General features: G+C 37.2%; 1 protein-coding gene across 21 annotated transcripts in view; it reads right to left on the minus strand.

Annotated features, from left to right (window-relative positions):
• The window catches only part of TNRC6B (trinucleotide repeat containing adaptor 6B), a 134,569-nt gene that overhangs the window by 48,650 nt on the left and 67,139 nt on the right, over positions 1–18,780 (minus strand). For 10 of the 21 annotated variants that reach the window (XM_087767841.1, XM_087767833.1, XM_087767832.1 and 7 more), the window contains exon 1: positions 3,601–3,836. The exons of 8 other annotated variants lie outside the window; for them this stretch is intronic. In XM_087767841.1, the coding sequence (XP_087623967.1) occupies positions 3,601–3,821 (221 nt within the window). In that variant the 5' untranslated portion in view covers positions 3,822–3,836. Of the gene's footprint in view, positions 1–645; positions 785–3,600; positions 3,837–5,211; positions 5,288–5,606; positions 5,802–18,780 lie in introns of those variants that run through there. 3 more of the 21 variants (XM_087767839.1, XM_087767837.1, XM_087767838.1) reach the window with 3 other exon arrangements.

Genomic DNA, 18,780 nt, shown 5'->3' on the forward strand with positions numbered 1-18,780 from the left:
AACTGGCTGCTTACATTGACAAGATCAACACGGGGAGAAAATCCATCAACTCCAAATGAGTGAATTTAGAGTAATACAATGGGGTGTGGTTCCGTTTTTTGTTACCAGGACATAGTAGTGGGAACACGGACACACCACAACCCTGAAGAGGAAGTTTGCTAAATAGCAATCAGCAGTCAGCTTTTAACTCTAGCTTTCTTCAAGAAAGCATGTGTCGATCTTAAAATTATGACCTAATTGCATTTTAATATTTCCCACAAAATCTTAGAATCAACAGTATTGAAAAGTATTTAAAAAGCACATTACAGACTTTAATTCAAAGTATTTAAAGTAAGGCATATGAACAGCTTACAAATGACGAGAAACTATAGGTTGTAATCCAAAATTTTATTTATAAAAAACTAAACCAAACAAACCTAGTAGCTATGGTGCAGTACACTCCATACCTTATCTAAGTTCTTATAACAACCTCTTCTGGCTAAGACAAAAGCAATCATTTCAGAGAAAAGAAGGTTTTTCAGCTAGTTAACTAGAGAAGTAACAGAAAGTACTTGTGTAGTCCAAGTTATTAAAGCAGATAGCCATTTCAGGAAAAAAAGAAAAAATAGGTATCCAAGAAGTGTGCCCTTCCCCGAGACAATTTACCAGTTTTGGAAAGTATTAGTTTTCTGCAAAATCCTAATATTCATTTTTCCAGAAAACTCTATTTTAAAAAGACTTATTCTCGCAACGCATGGGCTTGAGGCATGGGTAGAGGACAGAAATTGTCTTCAAAGTTCTTGCTATCACAAACTGAACTGTGAGACAAGATGACGTACTATACATTACATACTATCTGCTGGCAACACACTTTGATAGGTGGAGATAAAGTGCCACACAGAGTAGTAGTCTACCAAAAAACCCAGAACTCTATGAAGTCACCCTCAAACTAAAACTGCACAAAAAGATATACGTAAAATGTAAGAAATGAAAATTCCTAGAAACTCAGGAGTGGCACTTAAGTGTATGCAACTCCCAGTTCCTTCCACAGGGCTACAGGACAACAGTGTAACAGTGTTTGGAAGTTCCTCATACGTAAAGATGCAGACTAGCTACCAGTACTGTGAGTCATCTTCCCTCCTCTTGACCCCACACTTCACTTTCAGTACAGTTATCTTGGTTTAGCTATACTATAATAGAACACAGGACTGACAGGAAATTTCTATAGGTGCATCCTGTTCTCTGCATTGTAATAAGCATAGGATGATTCACAAATCTGCTTCCAAATTGTGAGCCAACTTCTGTACCTTCTTCCAGAATACAGGGGATTCCAAAGCTACACTTGTAGCATCAGCAGCACTTCAACAGAACAAGCTTTTATCTATATAGCTATGAGGTCACACTAACAACTTAAAATTTTCCCTAAAGGCTTTAGCCATAACTAGCCAGAGATAAAGGCCATCACCTTAGGTGAGATAATGATTTGCATGCGTAGACCAGTCTCACTTAGAGGCAACACTTGAGCTAATAACCAACTCTTTCTTACAGACGGGCCTCTAGTGATCCAAAATATCAGACCACAAATACATTTCTAATTGCTTAGAAATAGATGACAAGACTCAAAACTTGAGGGACTAAACCAGAAATTTAATCTACACTAAGGTATACAACTTTGGTCAAGATTTGAAGCAAGAAGAATTTCCAGTGAACTCTAACTACAAGCATCCAGCTTCTCAGCATTTCTGAAAGTTTCCTCAGTATTTTGATAAATTATACAGCCTAGATAGCAGCAGAATTAGGCACCACACACTGGTGTCTTAGATGCATTGCAAAACACCTTTATAACAAGCTCAAGGCCAGGTACGCTTCCAAGGCAAAAGCTCATCTCAGTCTACACAGGGACAAAAATCTCTTAGAGAAAAGTAAGCAGTCTTCAACAGTGCTATTTCATGAACAGCTTGCTGCTGCCACTGGAGAAGTAGGTTTCCTTTTCTTCCACTTTATTTCTCTTCTTCACGCTCTGTCCCTGACCTTCCCTGGCTTGAGCCTCTTCTGGAACTCAGCTGATTGTATGGCAAGCAAATTCAACTCACAAAAACTCACCTAGACCATCCCCCCTCCTTTTGGAAATGGAATTAGCTTAGCGTATTATCAGATGAACACCAGAAGTAGCACACATAAGCAGCAAGGCATCTCCTCCTTTCAAAGGAACATGTTAAATTGGTTGCTATTGAATGAAACTGCACCTTATTGTATCACAACACCTCTCCACACACCACCCAGTTAAAACTCTAAAAATTGTATCATAGAAAGATCTACTAGTAAAAGTGAGTGTATTTCCTTTTGAAACAGACTCCTACATTGTTCTAATATATCAAGGAGAATGTTGCCTCTGGACTGTATTTAGTCCTTTATCCCATACTCTGCATATGTGACCTGAGCATTGTCACCTGCACCTGTGCAGTTCTAACTGTAACAGGGGCTTTATTGGTACAATCCTCTAGCATAAGAGTATTTATTTATAAATACATTAAAAAGCACAAGCTGATTAGAACTAAAGGTCATGAGCAATGAAGAAAAAAGCGAATTACAAACTCCCAAATGAGTTCTTGCTCCTTGAGGTGCAAGCCCTTTTTGCTGCAGCAAAGAATACTGGCAATCTACTGCTTCAAATTGTCAAGGTGGATGAAAGCTTTTAAATTGTATCAGGAAGCTGGATGTCAGAGACTAAAAATGAAGCAAAATTAAATGCACTGCTACTCGAGTACAGAAATCGTCACAGTTTTACTTCTACTTTCATTCAACATAACCCACTTAACAGAAACGTTCCATTATTTCAACAGCATGAGAAGAATATGGCGTGTCCCAACACACAAGAGTGCTCCAGCACATTTAAACAGAACATCAAACAGAAGCAAAATGTAACACAGCATGGGATAAATCCCAGGGTTGACAGACCCTGAATTCCTAAAGGTAAAATTCCTTCCACTAGACTAAGCCATGTAAAGAGTTTGGTCTTGCTGATCAAGAGATTCAAAATGGGATTAATTCATTTCATTAAAAAAATGTTAAAAGGCACAACATCACAGCCACCTTTCTTGTTAAGCATGCTTGCATGGATAAACTAGACAGACGTAAGCCATAGAAAAGATGGTTAAATAGGAGACAGCCATTTAGAAAGTCAGTCTTTAGGCTGAACTGACAAAAACGGAATACGAAATTATTTTAGGTCAAATGAATTCTGATGTTTATAAGGAAAAAATTGATCCTCCAGAATAGCACCCCTGAAGATCCACAGTATAAAAATTTCAAGGAGAAAAAAAAAGTTACTTGTTTGCTTGAAATAACTTAAGTTCACAGCATCACCGAACAACTGCAATATTGAAGTAAAGGATAAACTATGCAGTTTAAAATCAACCAGTTAGTAAAAGGATGATTGTCCCACACTTTTTGAATGACAGTGAAATCAAGGTATCAGAATTCAACCCTTCAATAGAGTATGACATTAAAACTTTCATATTTGTAACATTATGTACATAGTATAACACACAAGACAATAACACAAGTGTGTCACCCCCCCCCCCCCCAGCAAGCTGTGGATTTTATACACACACAACATACACTTTGCCATGTATTAAATGAAAAGACTTCAGAAAGTGTGTTTTAGAAGTGCTCTGTAAAGCAGTGTTTTCAAAACGCAAAAGATTATTGCTTGTCAAGTTAGAGTAAGCTGCTTTTTTCTTCTCTTTGGCTGAAAACCAAAACAGCGTCACAGCAAGAAGTTTGCTTACTTTAAATAGCGTATCTGGAACAACTGATATGCCTTTATCGCAGCAAAACATCAGTAATTTGAAGCTGATGTAGAAAATAACCAACTTTAAAACACTGGCGTACTGACTTTGCTAAAAGTACACTTTTCTAAAGAAAGACTCCTTATAGTCTGCTATTAGACTTGTTTATAGAGTAAGATTAATTCTTTGTGGAGTATTCTCTATATGTATGCACAATGATTTACATAATAGAAAGAAAACAACTCTGACCATAAAGGGCTGTTTATTTTAAAGAACTGGACAGTATAAGCCCTACAATACAACAACAAATGCTCATAAATAAGGAGGTTTGTTCTCAACACTTCAGCAACCGGTTTGAGGGGAAGGGGGTCAATTGCAGTTTTAAGTCTCCTGTTCATAAGAAAACCTTGGATTGTGTAAAAAAAATAAAAAGAACTGAAATGTTTTTAATATTCCATATTTTTTGCTTGCAGTCCTCTCCTTTTATAGAATTACTCTTTCCAGCTGTATCACTTATATACATTAAAAGAATGACTTCCAGGTATGATCTGAAGTTTCCAAATGTTAGCCACAGTTGATAAAAAGGAAAGTTTTAAGGAAATAGAGAGTTATAGCCAAAGTTCTAGAACGTAAGAACTGCGCAAGTCTTCTCCCCTACTTCAGTCTTCAAATGCTTCAGAGCTCTTACAGATCATAGTTATTATTTCACAGCATGTGCACTCATGTGCACCAAAGACACAGATAAAGCGTGTTTAGAGAATTGTGAAACGTGGTAAAAATAGCCCAAGAATGGCAGTTAGAAATCTGCCTGTAATTAAGATGTCCAGTAATTTATCATATCAGAACATTCATTCAGCAAGACACAGTTCTATTCAGGACTTCAAGGATTTATGTGATTATGAAATAACCTTATATTCCTCTAAAAACTATTCACACCTCTAGAAAGCTCTATTATCTATAACTGTTTACCAATAAAAATATCTTTGTGGTTCTGAAAGCCACAAAAAAATACACAAATGAATGCATAACAAACAATATGGAACAGTAAATGGATAACAGCTACCACAATAAAATCTCAACCTGTCTCTGCTACAGGCTTAGAGAGAAACAAGTCATTTTTTTTGACAAGGGAAGAGCTGGCAATCCTCAAGAAGTACTGTTGAGATCTCTCTTCCACTACAGATTACCTATCCTGGTAATACACACTCTTTCAAACCCTAATTCTCACTATAGCCATAATTTCAGCAGATAAGACATACTACCTGGCAAAATATCTCTGTATTTTCCATTAAGTGAACTCCTTTCATTTCTGCAACTGGGTGGTGGGGGTGGGGTGGTATCAAAGCTCTGGACAGATGATCACTCTGAGGGAGCTGCTGCTGAACTTTCTGTTGCATGTGAGACACTTCACTACATTGTCCAAAAAGAATATTTTACCTACCTCACTGTGCATATAGAAATACTTCAAGAGTCCTACTTCACCATACAACACGGGGTTTGAAATGAACGCGGGCTATCTGGGAAAAGTGCCAGATGTCAGTTAAAGGATTGCTTATTAGTCTGCAAGTGCAGTATACACAAGTATTTGCCAGTATTGCTTCGTATTAAAAGATTAGGAGATGTACACTCTACCAGTTTTATAACCTCAAATGGCTTGCATGTCAGGAGAAAAAAATCCTTTCATTTGAAAACTAACAAAAGAAAAGTTACACAGGACCTTTTCCCTAAACAGTCCTTTCCACTTCGTTTTTAAAATTATTTTGTATTTTTATTTTTTAAACCAATTCATCTTTTGGAACTAAGTGACACTTTCTGCACTAGATACATGATACTTACTGGTCTCACCATCAGAAGCACAAGTAATTCTGATTGAAGGGACCTCTGGAAGTCACCACTCTCAAAGCAGAGCCATCATCAAGCAGGTTGCTCAGGACCTAGTCACATTCCCATTATCTCCAAGGACAGAGACACCACCACCAATGTGGAGAGTTTATTCCATTTTTTTTACTACACTCATTGCATTTGCCTTCCCCTATATCTAATCAGAACTTCTTTTCTGCAACTTGTGTTCTCTGCCTCTTGTTTTATCACTGTGCACCACCTCCAGGAAGAGTCTGGCTCTCTATAACCTCTCATCAGGCAGCTGAAGACAGCAGTAACATTACCCCCTTAGCCTTCTATTTCTAAAGCTGAACAAACCCAGCTCTCTCAGCCTCTTCTTGTGCAAGATGTGCTCCAGAACGCTAATCATCTTAGTGGCCATTTAATATGTCAGCGTCTTTCCTGTATGAGAGCCAAAACTGGACACAGTATGTCAAAGGTGGACTTTTAAGTGTTGAATAGAGAAGAATCGCTTCTCTTGACCCGCTGGATACAGCCTTGCCAGTACAGCCCAGCACGCGGCTGGTTTCTTAACAGCAAGGACACTCTGCCGACCCACATTCTACTTTTTCAGGACCTTCAGGTGTTTTTTCTGCAGAGCTACTTTCTAGTCAGTGGATGCGTAACCCTATGCTATAGCTAAGGGTTATTTTGACCCAGGTGTAGTATTTTCCATTTATATTTGTTGAATATCAAGAGGTTTCTGTCAGACCATTTTCTCTAGCCTACTGAGTTCCCCCTGAACAGCAATCTTACCCTCTGGAGGTGTCAAACACTCAGCCCAGTTTAGGATCATCTGCAAATGTGCCGAGGGTACATTCCACCCCATTGATCAGGTCGTAAGTACAGATATTGAACAGTACTAGCCCCAGCGTTGACTCCCATGGGGCACTATACTGCCCAGCTGCCAGTGGACTTTGCATTGCTGACCATAACCAACTCTGTATCACCGACTCTGGCAATCCAGCTCTGGAATCCTTTTTCAAAAAAATGTATTACCTTAGAGTGAACAAGTATTTCTGTACTTAGTGGTCCAGTGAGCAGGGAGCTAATTACAGATATGTCTTCTGCAGAAGAACTGCAGCAGAAACCCCTAAATGAGCTACCCTCCACTTCAGGTGTCTGTATCAGTATACCACTGCGTTTTGCAGCCCCGATTGACTCCACAAGTCAAGCTCAAAGCTCTACCGGCAGCTTTACCAATGCCTCACTGGGGCTTTGAACTGGTTACAAACTGTGACGCAAGTGAAGTTGATAGGCATTTACTGCCACCTTAATAACACATTCTTGTAGGTATGTATGAGAAGTGCTATAAAAAAAAAAAAACCTGTTTACTGTTAATCTGACTGCAGTCAAAAAGCAAATGCTAACTGCTGGCTACGGTGTAAACTTAGCTTTAACAAAAGCAGCTCTGTACCTGCTTAGATTACACACTTCTGTCTTAAATGCCAAGAATAGAATTATTTTTTAACACTAAAAAAAGGTCCCAAGAAACTAATCTATTTGCTATGGTAACTACACCACAGTACACACAACAATTATGACATTTGTTTTAATGTCAGAATGTGACATTTCAGAAAGACTACTGAAAACGTATAATACAGTTTAATTAAATGAAACATTGTCTGGCAGAGCACCATTTGTGGCACCAGCACAGGCCATGTAGACAGTAAGAAACTGGATCATATAGAATCTTTGACAACAGAAGTAGTTACATTTAAAACAAACTTTTAACTTTTCTTGGATTCTGACTAACATTTTTATATTTGTGTTTCTCAGGCATGTAAAAAAAAAAAAAAAAAAAAACAAACCCCAAAACAATAAACCAGACCTAAAAGCCAGCCTGGTAAATATCCAAACTATCTGGAGAGACAAGGACTGAATTTTAAGGGAAGGTGGAAATAAAGGAAATATTAGATAATACCACATTACAGTGCTATTGCTACAGTTTAACACACTTTAAAATATTGTCATGGTATGGCACTTCGGGAGGGATCAAGAAAAAAAACTGAAATACGCGTATGAGTTAAGCAATTTCTATTTAGTGACAGTTATACTACTAGAAAAACAAACAAACAAACAAACCCAACCAAACCCAGACAGAAGCACGCTGCTTAAAAGCAGCTTCTACTAAATGATGAGGTGCTTGGAATTCTACCTGCCTGGGGATGCTATAAGGATACCCTCACAGCATCAGAATGGTATAATTTATACTTCATTTTGTAAGTGATCTGATTGTTTACTTTTATTGAGTTTCCAAAGAAACACTCTAAATTCACTTGCCATAAAAACCAAAACACTTTATGCAAGTTAATTAATAGCTTGACAAGCACATTACATACCTCCAGATCTGTATAATATTGTAAAATTTTCCATATACAGTGCTTCAGGGCACTGTAGTAATGAAAATAACATTTATCAAGCTAAGTCATTATTTTAATTATACTAAATCAAAATACTAAAGCAAGAATGTATTTAATTTTATCAGTGGGAAGTTAACAACAAGGTTTTCCACACGAAGTTATTATTCATCTGTTGTGGGCCAAGCTGGAAGAACCAGCAAGTTAAGGTTGCTTGAACTTCTACTACATTTAAAAAAAAACAACAACAAAAAAAACCAAAAACAACAACCCAAACCAAACAACCAAACCAACTCTTATGGCTTGCTCAGATTTTCTTGGCAAAGGTATTTAAGGTTTGTGTTTTCTACTCCAGTTATTGCCTGAGGCAATATTTATTTTTACCAGGTAAGAAAATTCATTCAGCTACTTCCTGCAAATATTCAGTTACGAAGTTTCAGGACTGTCATGATCCATATCAGGAGGTCTAAATTAAAGGCAGAAGGAAAAGCAAGTAACATTTTGCAGGTCTGGGAAATGCTGTATAAATCCTGCCAAATTACGGTCTCTTCAAACAAATCTATCTGCGTATGTTCAGTATATTCAGCTGGAGTTGGGCAGGTAAATTCTTGATATTCCATCACTACTAAGCATGCTCCATAAATTAAGGCTTATAAGATTTCTTTTTTTCCCCATAACTGCTGTTCTTGAAGACTGCAAACCATTGTTTATCCTCAGCAGAGACAAACGCTACTCCTCTTCATCCTTACGCCAGCTGAGCTGAGAGCTGAAGCAGGACTAAAGGCAAGTAAAAAGCCCTTGGGAACAAGCTGTACACCCAGACTGCAACAAAGCAGGACAAAGATCCAGGTGTTTCCAATTTGAATCCACCATAATGCACATGCACAAACCAGCACTTGCATTCAGCTATGCCTCACACTTCACTGGGCAAGTTGGTTGCTTCCTAAAATACTTTAAATGACAGTTTTGAAGCCCCTTGCACAAAACACAAATATGGTTTTAAACCATGAGTAAAATGCAGACGTACCATCTTGTATGAAACAAAAAACTGAAACCCTGTATTTGCACGCATGAAGCATGGCAAATAATTTAATACTATTGCACCTTATATGATCAGACAAATGGTTAGCTGGCTAAGCCTTAAACAGATGTATACTTTTCAAATGTTCATCGGTATCTTGTAATTTTAATGACAGAGTATAATCATAACCTTCCTGTGTCAGATGAAGGAAAAACCACACAAGAGATTGATATGTATATTGTTATGTAATAGCCAAATACTAGATGCTCTAAGAGCTGATTATCAACCTTGGCAATCAAAGCTCAAACACAGACAGCACTCAGTTTGAAGTAAGAACTTGTTTACCAGCTAAACACCATGGATTAGTGAGTTCTTAGAATGCAATAAAGATTATATACACTCACTTCACAGTGAAGTTGCAGTTAAGCACAGTGTATACTGAACTTGAATAAGAAAGAGATCTCTAACAGGCAAAATTCAGCGTGGTCTATGACTAGATAACCCGTGTTCCAGTTCTCATGCTGACTCTAAAATGCAACTGTTACATCCACTACCTTCTCACTCTCTGCTACTTTTAATAATACATTTCCTTAAGAAATACCAGCTATGTTTAGCAGCTCAGCGAAGTTGTATACTTTTTTTTTTTTCCATTTAGAATTGACTTGGGGGAGGGAAGGATGACATTTAATAACACATGCCGCACAACACCGAGCTTTCCCAGGATACGTTACAAAAGAGACTGCATGACCTGCTCAAGGTTACAGAATGACTCCATTGCTCACTCTGAATTAAAAACTGGTATCCTCCTGACTCCTCCTGTATTTTCACTAATAAAATAGTACCACTACTGAACACTTGCACAGCTCCTTTCATCACAGGATGTCAAAGGTCTTTATAAATATTAATTAAGCATTGCAACAACACTAAGAAGTATGTAAAACTTAATTCTGCACATGAGTAAACCCAAGCAAAGAATAAATAACCTATGTTCAAAGTCATAGGACAAGTCAGCAGTATGGAGAATAAATGGCTCTTGCCATTAAGGAGCACTCCATTAGGAACAAGGACATAATTAATACTCCAAATGTAATGTGAACAGCCCTTGATCACCAATACATTACTATAAAGCCTTGGTCTTGGTCATGCTCAATCCTGCAAAGATCACACTAAATTTCAAGCAGCATTCTCACGAAGACACTAAATTTGGCTTCCTCCAAACACAGAAACCAGTTCTCATGAGATTTCTAGTAAAATTCTGGTTTTCTTGTCTGGTAACTTTCTTTAAGGAAGACAGGTATAAGTGTGATATTCTTTGGCACTTTTACAAAATTAACAAGTTAATATCAAGCTGAGACACAATTCAAATATGAGTCCAGACACCACAAACGAAAGTAAGCTACTTCTTAACATTTAATCATGTACTCCGGTAATTAAGGAAAAGAAATTCCAATTTCTTTTAAGAACTCAATATCCATTCTCAAAAGAAATAACTTTTATGAGTCCAAAATGAATATTTTCAGCAAACTATATTGTAGTCGTCATTTAATCAAGTACTTCAGTGATCTTACAACTTAATATAACATGTCCACACTTGACCTGCTTTAGAATTATTTACTCTTTCCAATGACCATAACTATCATGAGACACCAATCTGTAACACTCGTTCTAGTGTGAAAGCCAACTATGCTAAAACATACCGAAGTTGATTTGCTTCTATGTGCTGCCACATTTGCAGACTTCAATGACAGGACTGTGATTTTTTTTTTTTTTTTTTTTTAAATTCTTGTTAACCTACTGAAAAGCCCCCAAAGGTGACAAGCTCTGAACTCCTGCAAAAATTCCCTTTTAAATTTGGTTTGAGAATCTGACATTAATATGATTGCAAAAAATACTTTTGCTTTGGAGAAAGACTGTTTTCTACATAAGACAAAATAAACCAAGTTGCACTAAAAACATTTGCAGATTCACTTCACAGTGAACCTTGTGTTAGAAGAGACTATTCTGTTGTTACAGTGTCGATAAAGAAATTAAATGAAAAATTGTGTAATTCATATTTCAGCCCAGCAGCTTTTTGGGTTTTTGTTAGGTTGTTTGGGGTTTTTGTTTTGTTTTTTTTAAAACAGCTCAAGCACAAGTTTTACTTCCCACCAAACTAACAAGATTCAGTGAAGGCTGACAAAGAGTTGGCCAAATGAAAAACAGGGTTTTGTTTCGTATTTTCAGTTACAGAGTATGTTTTTCTTCTGACTACAGAATGAACACCTGGATCTAGTTGGTTTTTTGTTCCCCTCCCCCCCTTTCAAAAGGACGTAATCTGGCAGTAGAAACTTACTCTCCAGGCAATGAAGGTGTGTATCACTATTACAATTTTATCTCAAGTTCTCCTACAGCACAAAACCAGAGAACAATTCACTGTTCTATTTAATATACAGCTTTCAGCACATGAAACAATTTTTCTTCTCTCTTACATGGGACAACAGCTAGTTAACACAGTTTATGTTATCATCAAGCATTATGCCTTCAACTGATGAGATTTAACAGCTAGGCTTCAACAAATGGCGTTCCACCCCACACCCCCAGTAATTCTTTGGAAATCAACAGCCCAAAAGTTGCTGGGTTTTCCTGGGTTAAACTAGTCACCTAGCCTTCAACACAAAGGTCTTGAAGATACTAACCAACTCGTTCATTCTTCTAAGTGGCAATAAGTTCAAGATCAAACACTGCTGAGAGGCGTCCAAGTGTACTTGGAACCGAAGAGGGAGCAACCTTTTAGTCTGCAGGCACAGAAGCTTTATGGGAACAGTGGTAGTAGCGTATGCTACAGACAAACAGATCTACTACAGACATAACCATTAGGCAAGTAATTCTCCAAGTCTGGAAAAGCACAGATAGGTGATCCTTTTGTTACAATACAGTATTTCCAAGCTTATGCTTTGGTTCTAATGATCAGTCAAAAACATTTTTCAAGTGCACTTAGTCAGTTCTCAATAGAGTTTTATTACATACACAAAGCTGCTGACACCTGGCTTTTATCTAGTATTAGATATAATGGATACCCCATGCAAAATGTGTAATTGTGTTGCAGCATATTCTCACACTTTTAAGAGACACTCCGTAAGTCATGGAGGACCGTATGTATATGAAGAAAGAAATTAGAACTATACTGTTGCAGATCATGGTTGTACTTAAGGTCATCAAGATTCCACTGCAGACAACAATAAAGTCAGCATTTGCCATGCCAGTACTACAAAGACACAGTAAATACTGTATCACTATAACACCCTATTTTATAAGGCTACTATTCAATATTTGTTGCTTATACGGTAATTACCGATGATGAAAAACTAAAATCCAGTGAAACAGCAGTGCTAAATTTTAAGCCAGGTGTTTCACAACAAAAATGGTTAAATACATTTACCACTTTAAGTGTAACTTGAAACAGACTGTCCTGTCACACATCAACTTTGGCATGCATTTTAAGATATACTCTTCACAATATACAAACTAACATAACTTCCTCCCTCCCTCCTTTTGTATGAAGATTTAAACACCCATACAAGTAATCAGCTATCTCCTTTAAATGGCTTTTAGAATCGGATGCATACCACCATTCATATGATGGAGTGATATTTGTAAGATGTATACATGACACCGAAGTGAGCAATTTTGTTAACAGACCATGCCCTCTTGTTCTGTGGCTTGCACCTGCTGTTAAGGCAGAGAGGCTGGGATCAGGTCTCATTAAAGCCTCAATGAGGATGAGAGACTACAGACCCTGCTCAAGAAAGTCGGTGAATCACAAGTGCATTAAGTCCTCTCCTTGCCGCATTGCTACAGACATTCTGAAAGCCAAAACATGAGACTTAAAGGCATAAAATATAAGCGAGTAATTGAAAGGTGTGGGTTTTACTATGGAATTTGATACACTCTCAGTCAATAAAGTGAACTCTATTCTATAGTGCAGTTTGGTCAAAACAAAGAGGTATGCTAGACTTGATATCTACTTTTAAAGCAGCAAGACCTCAGGGGCACTGAAAAAATGACTCTGACTCTTAGGGAACCTTTGCATGTGTTAAGCACACAGATTCTTTGCAGAGCCTGGTACGGATGCGCGTGTTTGCCAGATGTGTGCTTCTCAGCCTTCGTACTGCAACCAGCTGGCCATCTTTTTCATTAGTCATTTTCCATTCAAAAGTGAGATAGAGAAATTATTATTCAAAACATCACAATTCAATACTTCGTGTCATGACTCATGTGACTAATTAAGATGTAAGCTGAAATTATTTATTGGCACACAGAATGGAACCTAGAGAATTGTAAAGAAACTGTGTGTAGGAAACAGGAAAACTGGAAACACCACCACAGTACAAGTGCAAGACATGACTTGTTTGAACTACAAGAAACCAATAATTCTTCCTCACGAAGTTACTTAAGCAGCCAAAAAATTCAAAGCCTCTCCAAACTTGTCTCCTCATATAATCACTTGAGTTTTGAGGACACAAAGAAGGTGTGATCATTTTGATCTGGCATTCCAACAAAATGATTGCCTAAGATCCCAAAATGGCAGAAAGAACCAAATACCCTCACTAAGGCATGCAGCGTCTACAAAGATCACTTGCACTCTTCATTACCCAGAACATTATTCTTGTCTGTCTACAGTTGTGACTTCTTCATTGACATGGAATGCTGATCACTGTCCTGAATTAACAAGTATCACACCAACGTTCTCTGGAATCTAGTACTTTGCTATTTGCCCAAGATAACATCAAAAATAGTGGGGGGGGGAAGACAGGGACAACCAACACATAATAGTAGAGTAAAAGCTGCATCGCTATACACTTCCCTAAATTTCGAAGACTTAAAATTGCTTCTGTGTTTTTGAAGACCAGTTAATTGCAGAACGCTTGATTTGACATTAGCTGTGCACCCTTCTTTCCTCGTGAAGAACAAATTCTTAAACAATAATTCTAAAGGCCAACGTTAAATTTCTAAGCATATTATATCATAGGTCTACATTTTATGATATGACTGAATATGTATCAAGGAAAATTCCTTCTGTTTTAGGAATCTCCTAGGAAAGCATGTACAATACACTTCAGAAAGCTAATAAAAATCAGTTTCCACATATAGCAAAGAAAAAAACCTCAGCCCCTTTTTTTAATGTCTACAAGCACAATGTATTGGCAAATAATGCTTATACAGAAGTGTAAAAGCGCCTCACTATTTGAAAGTTTGTGGCATCTCAAACCTTTTAATTTCTAATTTCTCCTCATATTTTGAATTACTTGCTTCCATTAACTGATACAATAGAGAAAAAACAAGAATTTCTAAGTAAACATCTCAATACTACTTTTTGTTTGTGGGGTGGGGTTTTTGTTGGTTTTTTTGAGGGGTGGGGTGGTGCTGTTTGGTTTTTAATATTTTTAACGTGTTTTTTGGCAGGCTGTATTTGGAAAACTAGAGACAGCTGTCAGTTCTCCATTGGAAGCTTTATTAGGAAGGATATTAGAAGTTCAGTCAAGAGCTTTGTAAGGTCACAGAAAACTGCAACTATCTAATGATAAACACATTTTTAAAGAGAGACCACTCTGAGGATAAATTAGGTGAACACTAGAAATACTACTGTTTGTTCACATGTTTTTGCAAAAAGTAAGAACCAAAGCAGAAAGTTACTGGAATCCATGAAACAAAACCATCCCAAGTAGTTGCCACTGCATTACAATGAAGTACTGTTACCCTAAATCGCGCACCTTCCTGATTTAAATGGGAAAACACAAGCCTTTGCTACACACAGTAGTGCATCTTACCTGTAATCTGTGCAGATGACCTGAGACACCCATATAGTGGTAACTGAGAAAAATGTAGAAATGTCTCTTCTTCGTTTCAAAAGGAATGGAAAAGTGTGGAAAACAGCATTCTGCAGGACATACTATCATACCTATTTAACAGCCTATTTCAAATTAACTAGCCACAATAGTTATGAGGTAGAAACAAAAGCAGGTCTAGGAAATAGTCCATTAATAGGCAGAGATGATTGCCACCTCTCATGTTCAGTAATCTGATAAGCTATTTTTGATTCATCCATTTTTATAGTCCAGATACTGTGCACCACTCCTGGAGCTGCATTTAAAAAAAACAAAAAAAAAACCAAACCAAACAAAACCAAAAACACCCAAAAAACCAAACTTTATTTCATGCCTTCTGGAAATGAAGCATAGATTAAACCACCTAGTCTAGACATGAAACTCTTACTAATTGCTAAGTAAACAATCACTTCCTTATTTCTTAAGCAAAGACATTAGAAAGTTTAAGTGAAAAGTGTTCATTGCATCCTCAGGCATTTGTCTAAACTAAGGATAGTCTCCCACCAGGGAAAGAATTTTTTAACTATGCTGTTATTTCTGTGGAATTGGTGTCTGCCCAATCTCAGCAGCCACTCATCTGAGAGCTTTTCCTATTTGTATTGAGTGCAGAAGACAAGATTTTTAAAATCTCGATTGAGGGTTATCATTCCTTGTCTCATTCCAAGAATGATAATTTACAGCTTAAGTGATGAATTTTACTTGCTGCTTATGTCATTCACAGATACGGTACCAGATCAATTTCTAACTTCAATTCCATTTAAATATCTCCTGCCTTTTAATACGATGGCTTAAGAGAACTTAGAAATTTTTAAAAAATAGTAAATCAGTCTGACAACTGGATATACATCTCACTTGAAAAATCTAGTGTCCAGTCATATTCAAAAAGCAAGAAGGAAATATCTTTGAATTAATGATACATTACTACCCAAGAAGAATTGTCTCTTGTAAACTAAGTCAGCTCTGTAACATCTATATTCCAGAAAGCTTGGATTCCTTCACAACATGGAAATTCACATCAGAAAGTTGCTTCAGCATACAAAAATTCTAAGATGACAGGAACTTGCAAACCACATACAACATGGCTATGGTTAATCTTCCAGACATGCACCACTTTTTCTGCCATGGAAGAGTGAAATAAATTGTAAAGCAAGAGGTAATCCAGAAAAGAACCTAAAATGAGGAAACCGCTGAACTGCCACCTAAGAGATTACAGAAGAGCACCACCGCAATGGTACACAGAAAATAAAAAATGTAAACTCACAAGGGAAAAACTGAGGTGAAACTTATAGTGATATAAGTGAAATTTGCCATGTAACACATTTCTAAAGTTCCAAGACTAAGCTGCTTTGTCTTGTTAAAATTCTCAACCCAAGTAGTGTTTGCTACTTTTAGGCATTTTTTGCCTTGTTGAATTATGCAAGATTAACAGCTTATTTTTAATGAAAACCACACATTTCTCATGTTCAGTAATGATGTCATAAGACACAAAGAAATGCATAAAACCTACAGAGACTATAATTTTCAAAGAATAACAGTTATTTTTTATTTCTGAGGGGTTAAAAATACACTCTCCTTTTCACCATCAGTCCTAACAGAGAAATAGCTACATCAAAACCATTTAAAGCATTCAGCATATAGATTCACTTAAGTTCTGTATGTTTCCAGTAACAAAAATAATTTTTACCTCTGCTGACAGTAGATCTGAAGACTCCCCCTATCTTTAATTAACAGCTACCTCTTCCTATCTACCACTGATGAATTTCGTAGAAGTGTGGAACAGAGCAGTTTCATTTTTTAGACACTATGCAAAAACAGTCTACGATACATGACAGGAATGCAAGATACTCACTGTTCCACACACACACAAAAAGGCACTTCTAATCTGTTCAGTTAAACCTTCTCTCTATCCTCTTTAAGAAAGGTGGCTCTGCATAAAGACGGGTCAACCCTTCGCTGCTATATAAAGTTGAAGGTTAAAATGTGTAAACTGATGTGGGAGACTATTTCCTGCTGAAAGAAAAGCCCTTTAAACACTAGAACCTGAAATCTAATTTGTCAGCTTATTGATGCTTCCATGCATACTGCCAGTGCAAAGCATCTCTCTTTCTATGAAGCCACTGTATTGAAAAAATGGTCAATGCTACTTAGCAAAAAGGTTAGCATGACTTTATAGTAAAAGTGATACAGAATTCAATCACTCACATAAGCATTTAAAATTCAAAATTTCAGGTGAAGGACCAGGCTTTTAGCTTTAATCAAATCCATCTGCTATGCTGGAAGTGCCAGCTGGACTTACGGTAGTCAGTAAGTGTAATTTATACGTGGCTGACTTAAATGGGGAAGTGTACCAAGTAAGAGTCAGCAACTTTTTCTTATGCCCTATCCAAAGAGTATAAAAAAAAAAATACATTGGGCACAACTGGAAACAACATCCTTAGTTAAACTGGCCTTTGATAAGCCTGCTCTTAACTAACACGTTGTTTTAAAGAGACGAAGGAGAGCTTTATTCTGCCACTGAAGCTATCTCTATCAGCTTAAATCAGGGGGCAACACAGCTCAAAATGAAACAGTCTCAGCTGGGTCTCCCACTCACCGCTGCAAGAATCTAGTCCATAACACTGCTTCAGACGGTGACTGGGTAGCAACTCTAAACTCAGAGCCACTCATCACTATATGGCTACAAGTATTTTTGTAAGACCTGCTGGGAAGAACTATACAATTTAACTACAACGTATTACCAGCTGTAATAGGTGAATATAGCAAGAACTGCCACAATAATGTCAATCTCTAAAGTGGCCCAGGCTTGTGCAACAAACCTGACAGACATCCAGTTTAACTGTCTTCTGAAGCCACAACCAAAGGGAATCGGGACTTGTAAACTCTCAAATACCTGAAACTGAAAGGGAAACTCGGAAAGCATTTTCCATCTGGCTTGGTTAGCAGAGTGTATTAAAAAAAAAAAAAAAAAAGAGTGAGTAAAAGAGTAGACTACTGTAATGCTCAAATTAATTAGTCTGATTTTTGTTAACTATCAATGAAAAGTTTTAGATGCAGCCTCAAAGCACACACCACTCAGTAACAATTCTTTCCGAATAGTGAGATACAGTCACACTGCACACGCCAGGAGACACTGGGGCACTGTTGCGGAGTGGGAGAGAAGACAGAAAGGAGGGCTCAAGTGCTTCAACCCCTCAGAAGTGAAATATTTTATTATTACGCTTTCAATACTTTGATTTCTTTTTGGAACTACTTAACATTTTTGTTATTTTCAACAGACAAAATGAAAATTACTTCTTGGTAAAACACTGAGGTGTTTTTTGTTTGTTTGTTTTGGGTTTTTTAGTTTAGTTTTCTCTAGCTAGGTTCCATGTTGGTAATTTAGGAAAATATCCTAACTATACATTTGCATAGGGCCTCAGCAAGAAATGGTACACAGATAAAGCAAATGTACCTAAGGAAAAAAACCCAAACTCTACTTTGCTGCTAGAGCTTGGAACTAATGACATTTTGTGCAGAAAACAAAGTCCCTTTTACTGTGAAAATGGATTTACTAATCCCTGCCAAGTTTTTTAACAGTACAGAAAAATAACTCGTAATGGTGACGTTCATTCTATAATAATATTTTAGATCAAAACCTCCTCCTCCCTAAAGGGAACTCCTCAAATAACCGAAACTGTCCATACATTCAATAAAAGCTACTCAAAACTAAGATTTACTCCGGGAAGGAAGAAAATACCAGTCAGCGGACCTACAGAAGGTTTTCTCTTCTCTCATACTGCACTGAAGGATAACAATGTTTAAAGCCTCATTAAAAACTCCACAAGTGTTAAATATAGAATGTGAATTTCAGTTTAACAAACAGTTACTTCAGGAAGATTGCCTCT

This window comes from Nipponia nippon, unplaced genomic scaffold (assembly GCF_047370975.1).
Source record: "Nipponia nippon isolate SJK-2023a ecotype South Korea unplaced genomic scaffold, ASM4737097v1 scaffold_3, whole genome shotgun sequence".
NCBI lineage: Eukaryota > Metazoa > Chordata > Aves > Pelecaniformes > Threskiornithidae > Nipponia > Nipponia nippon.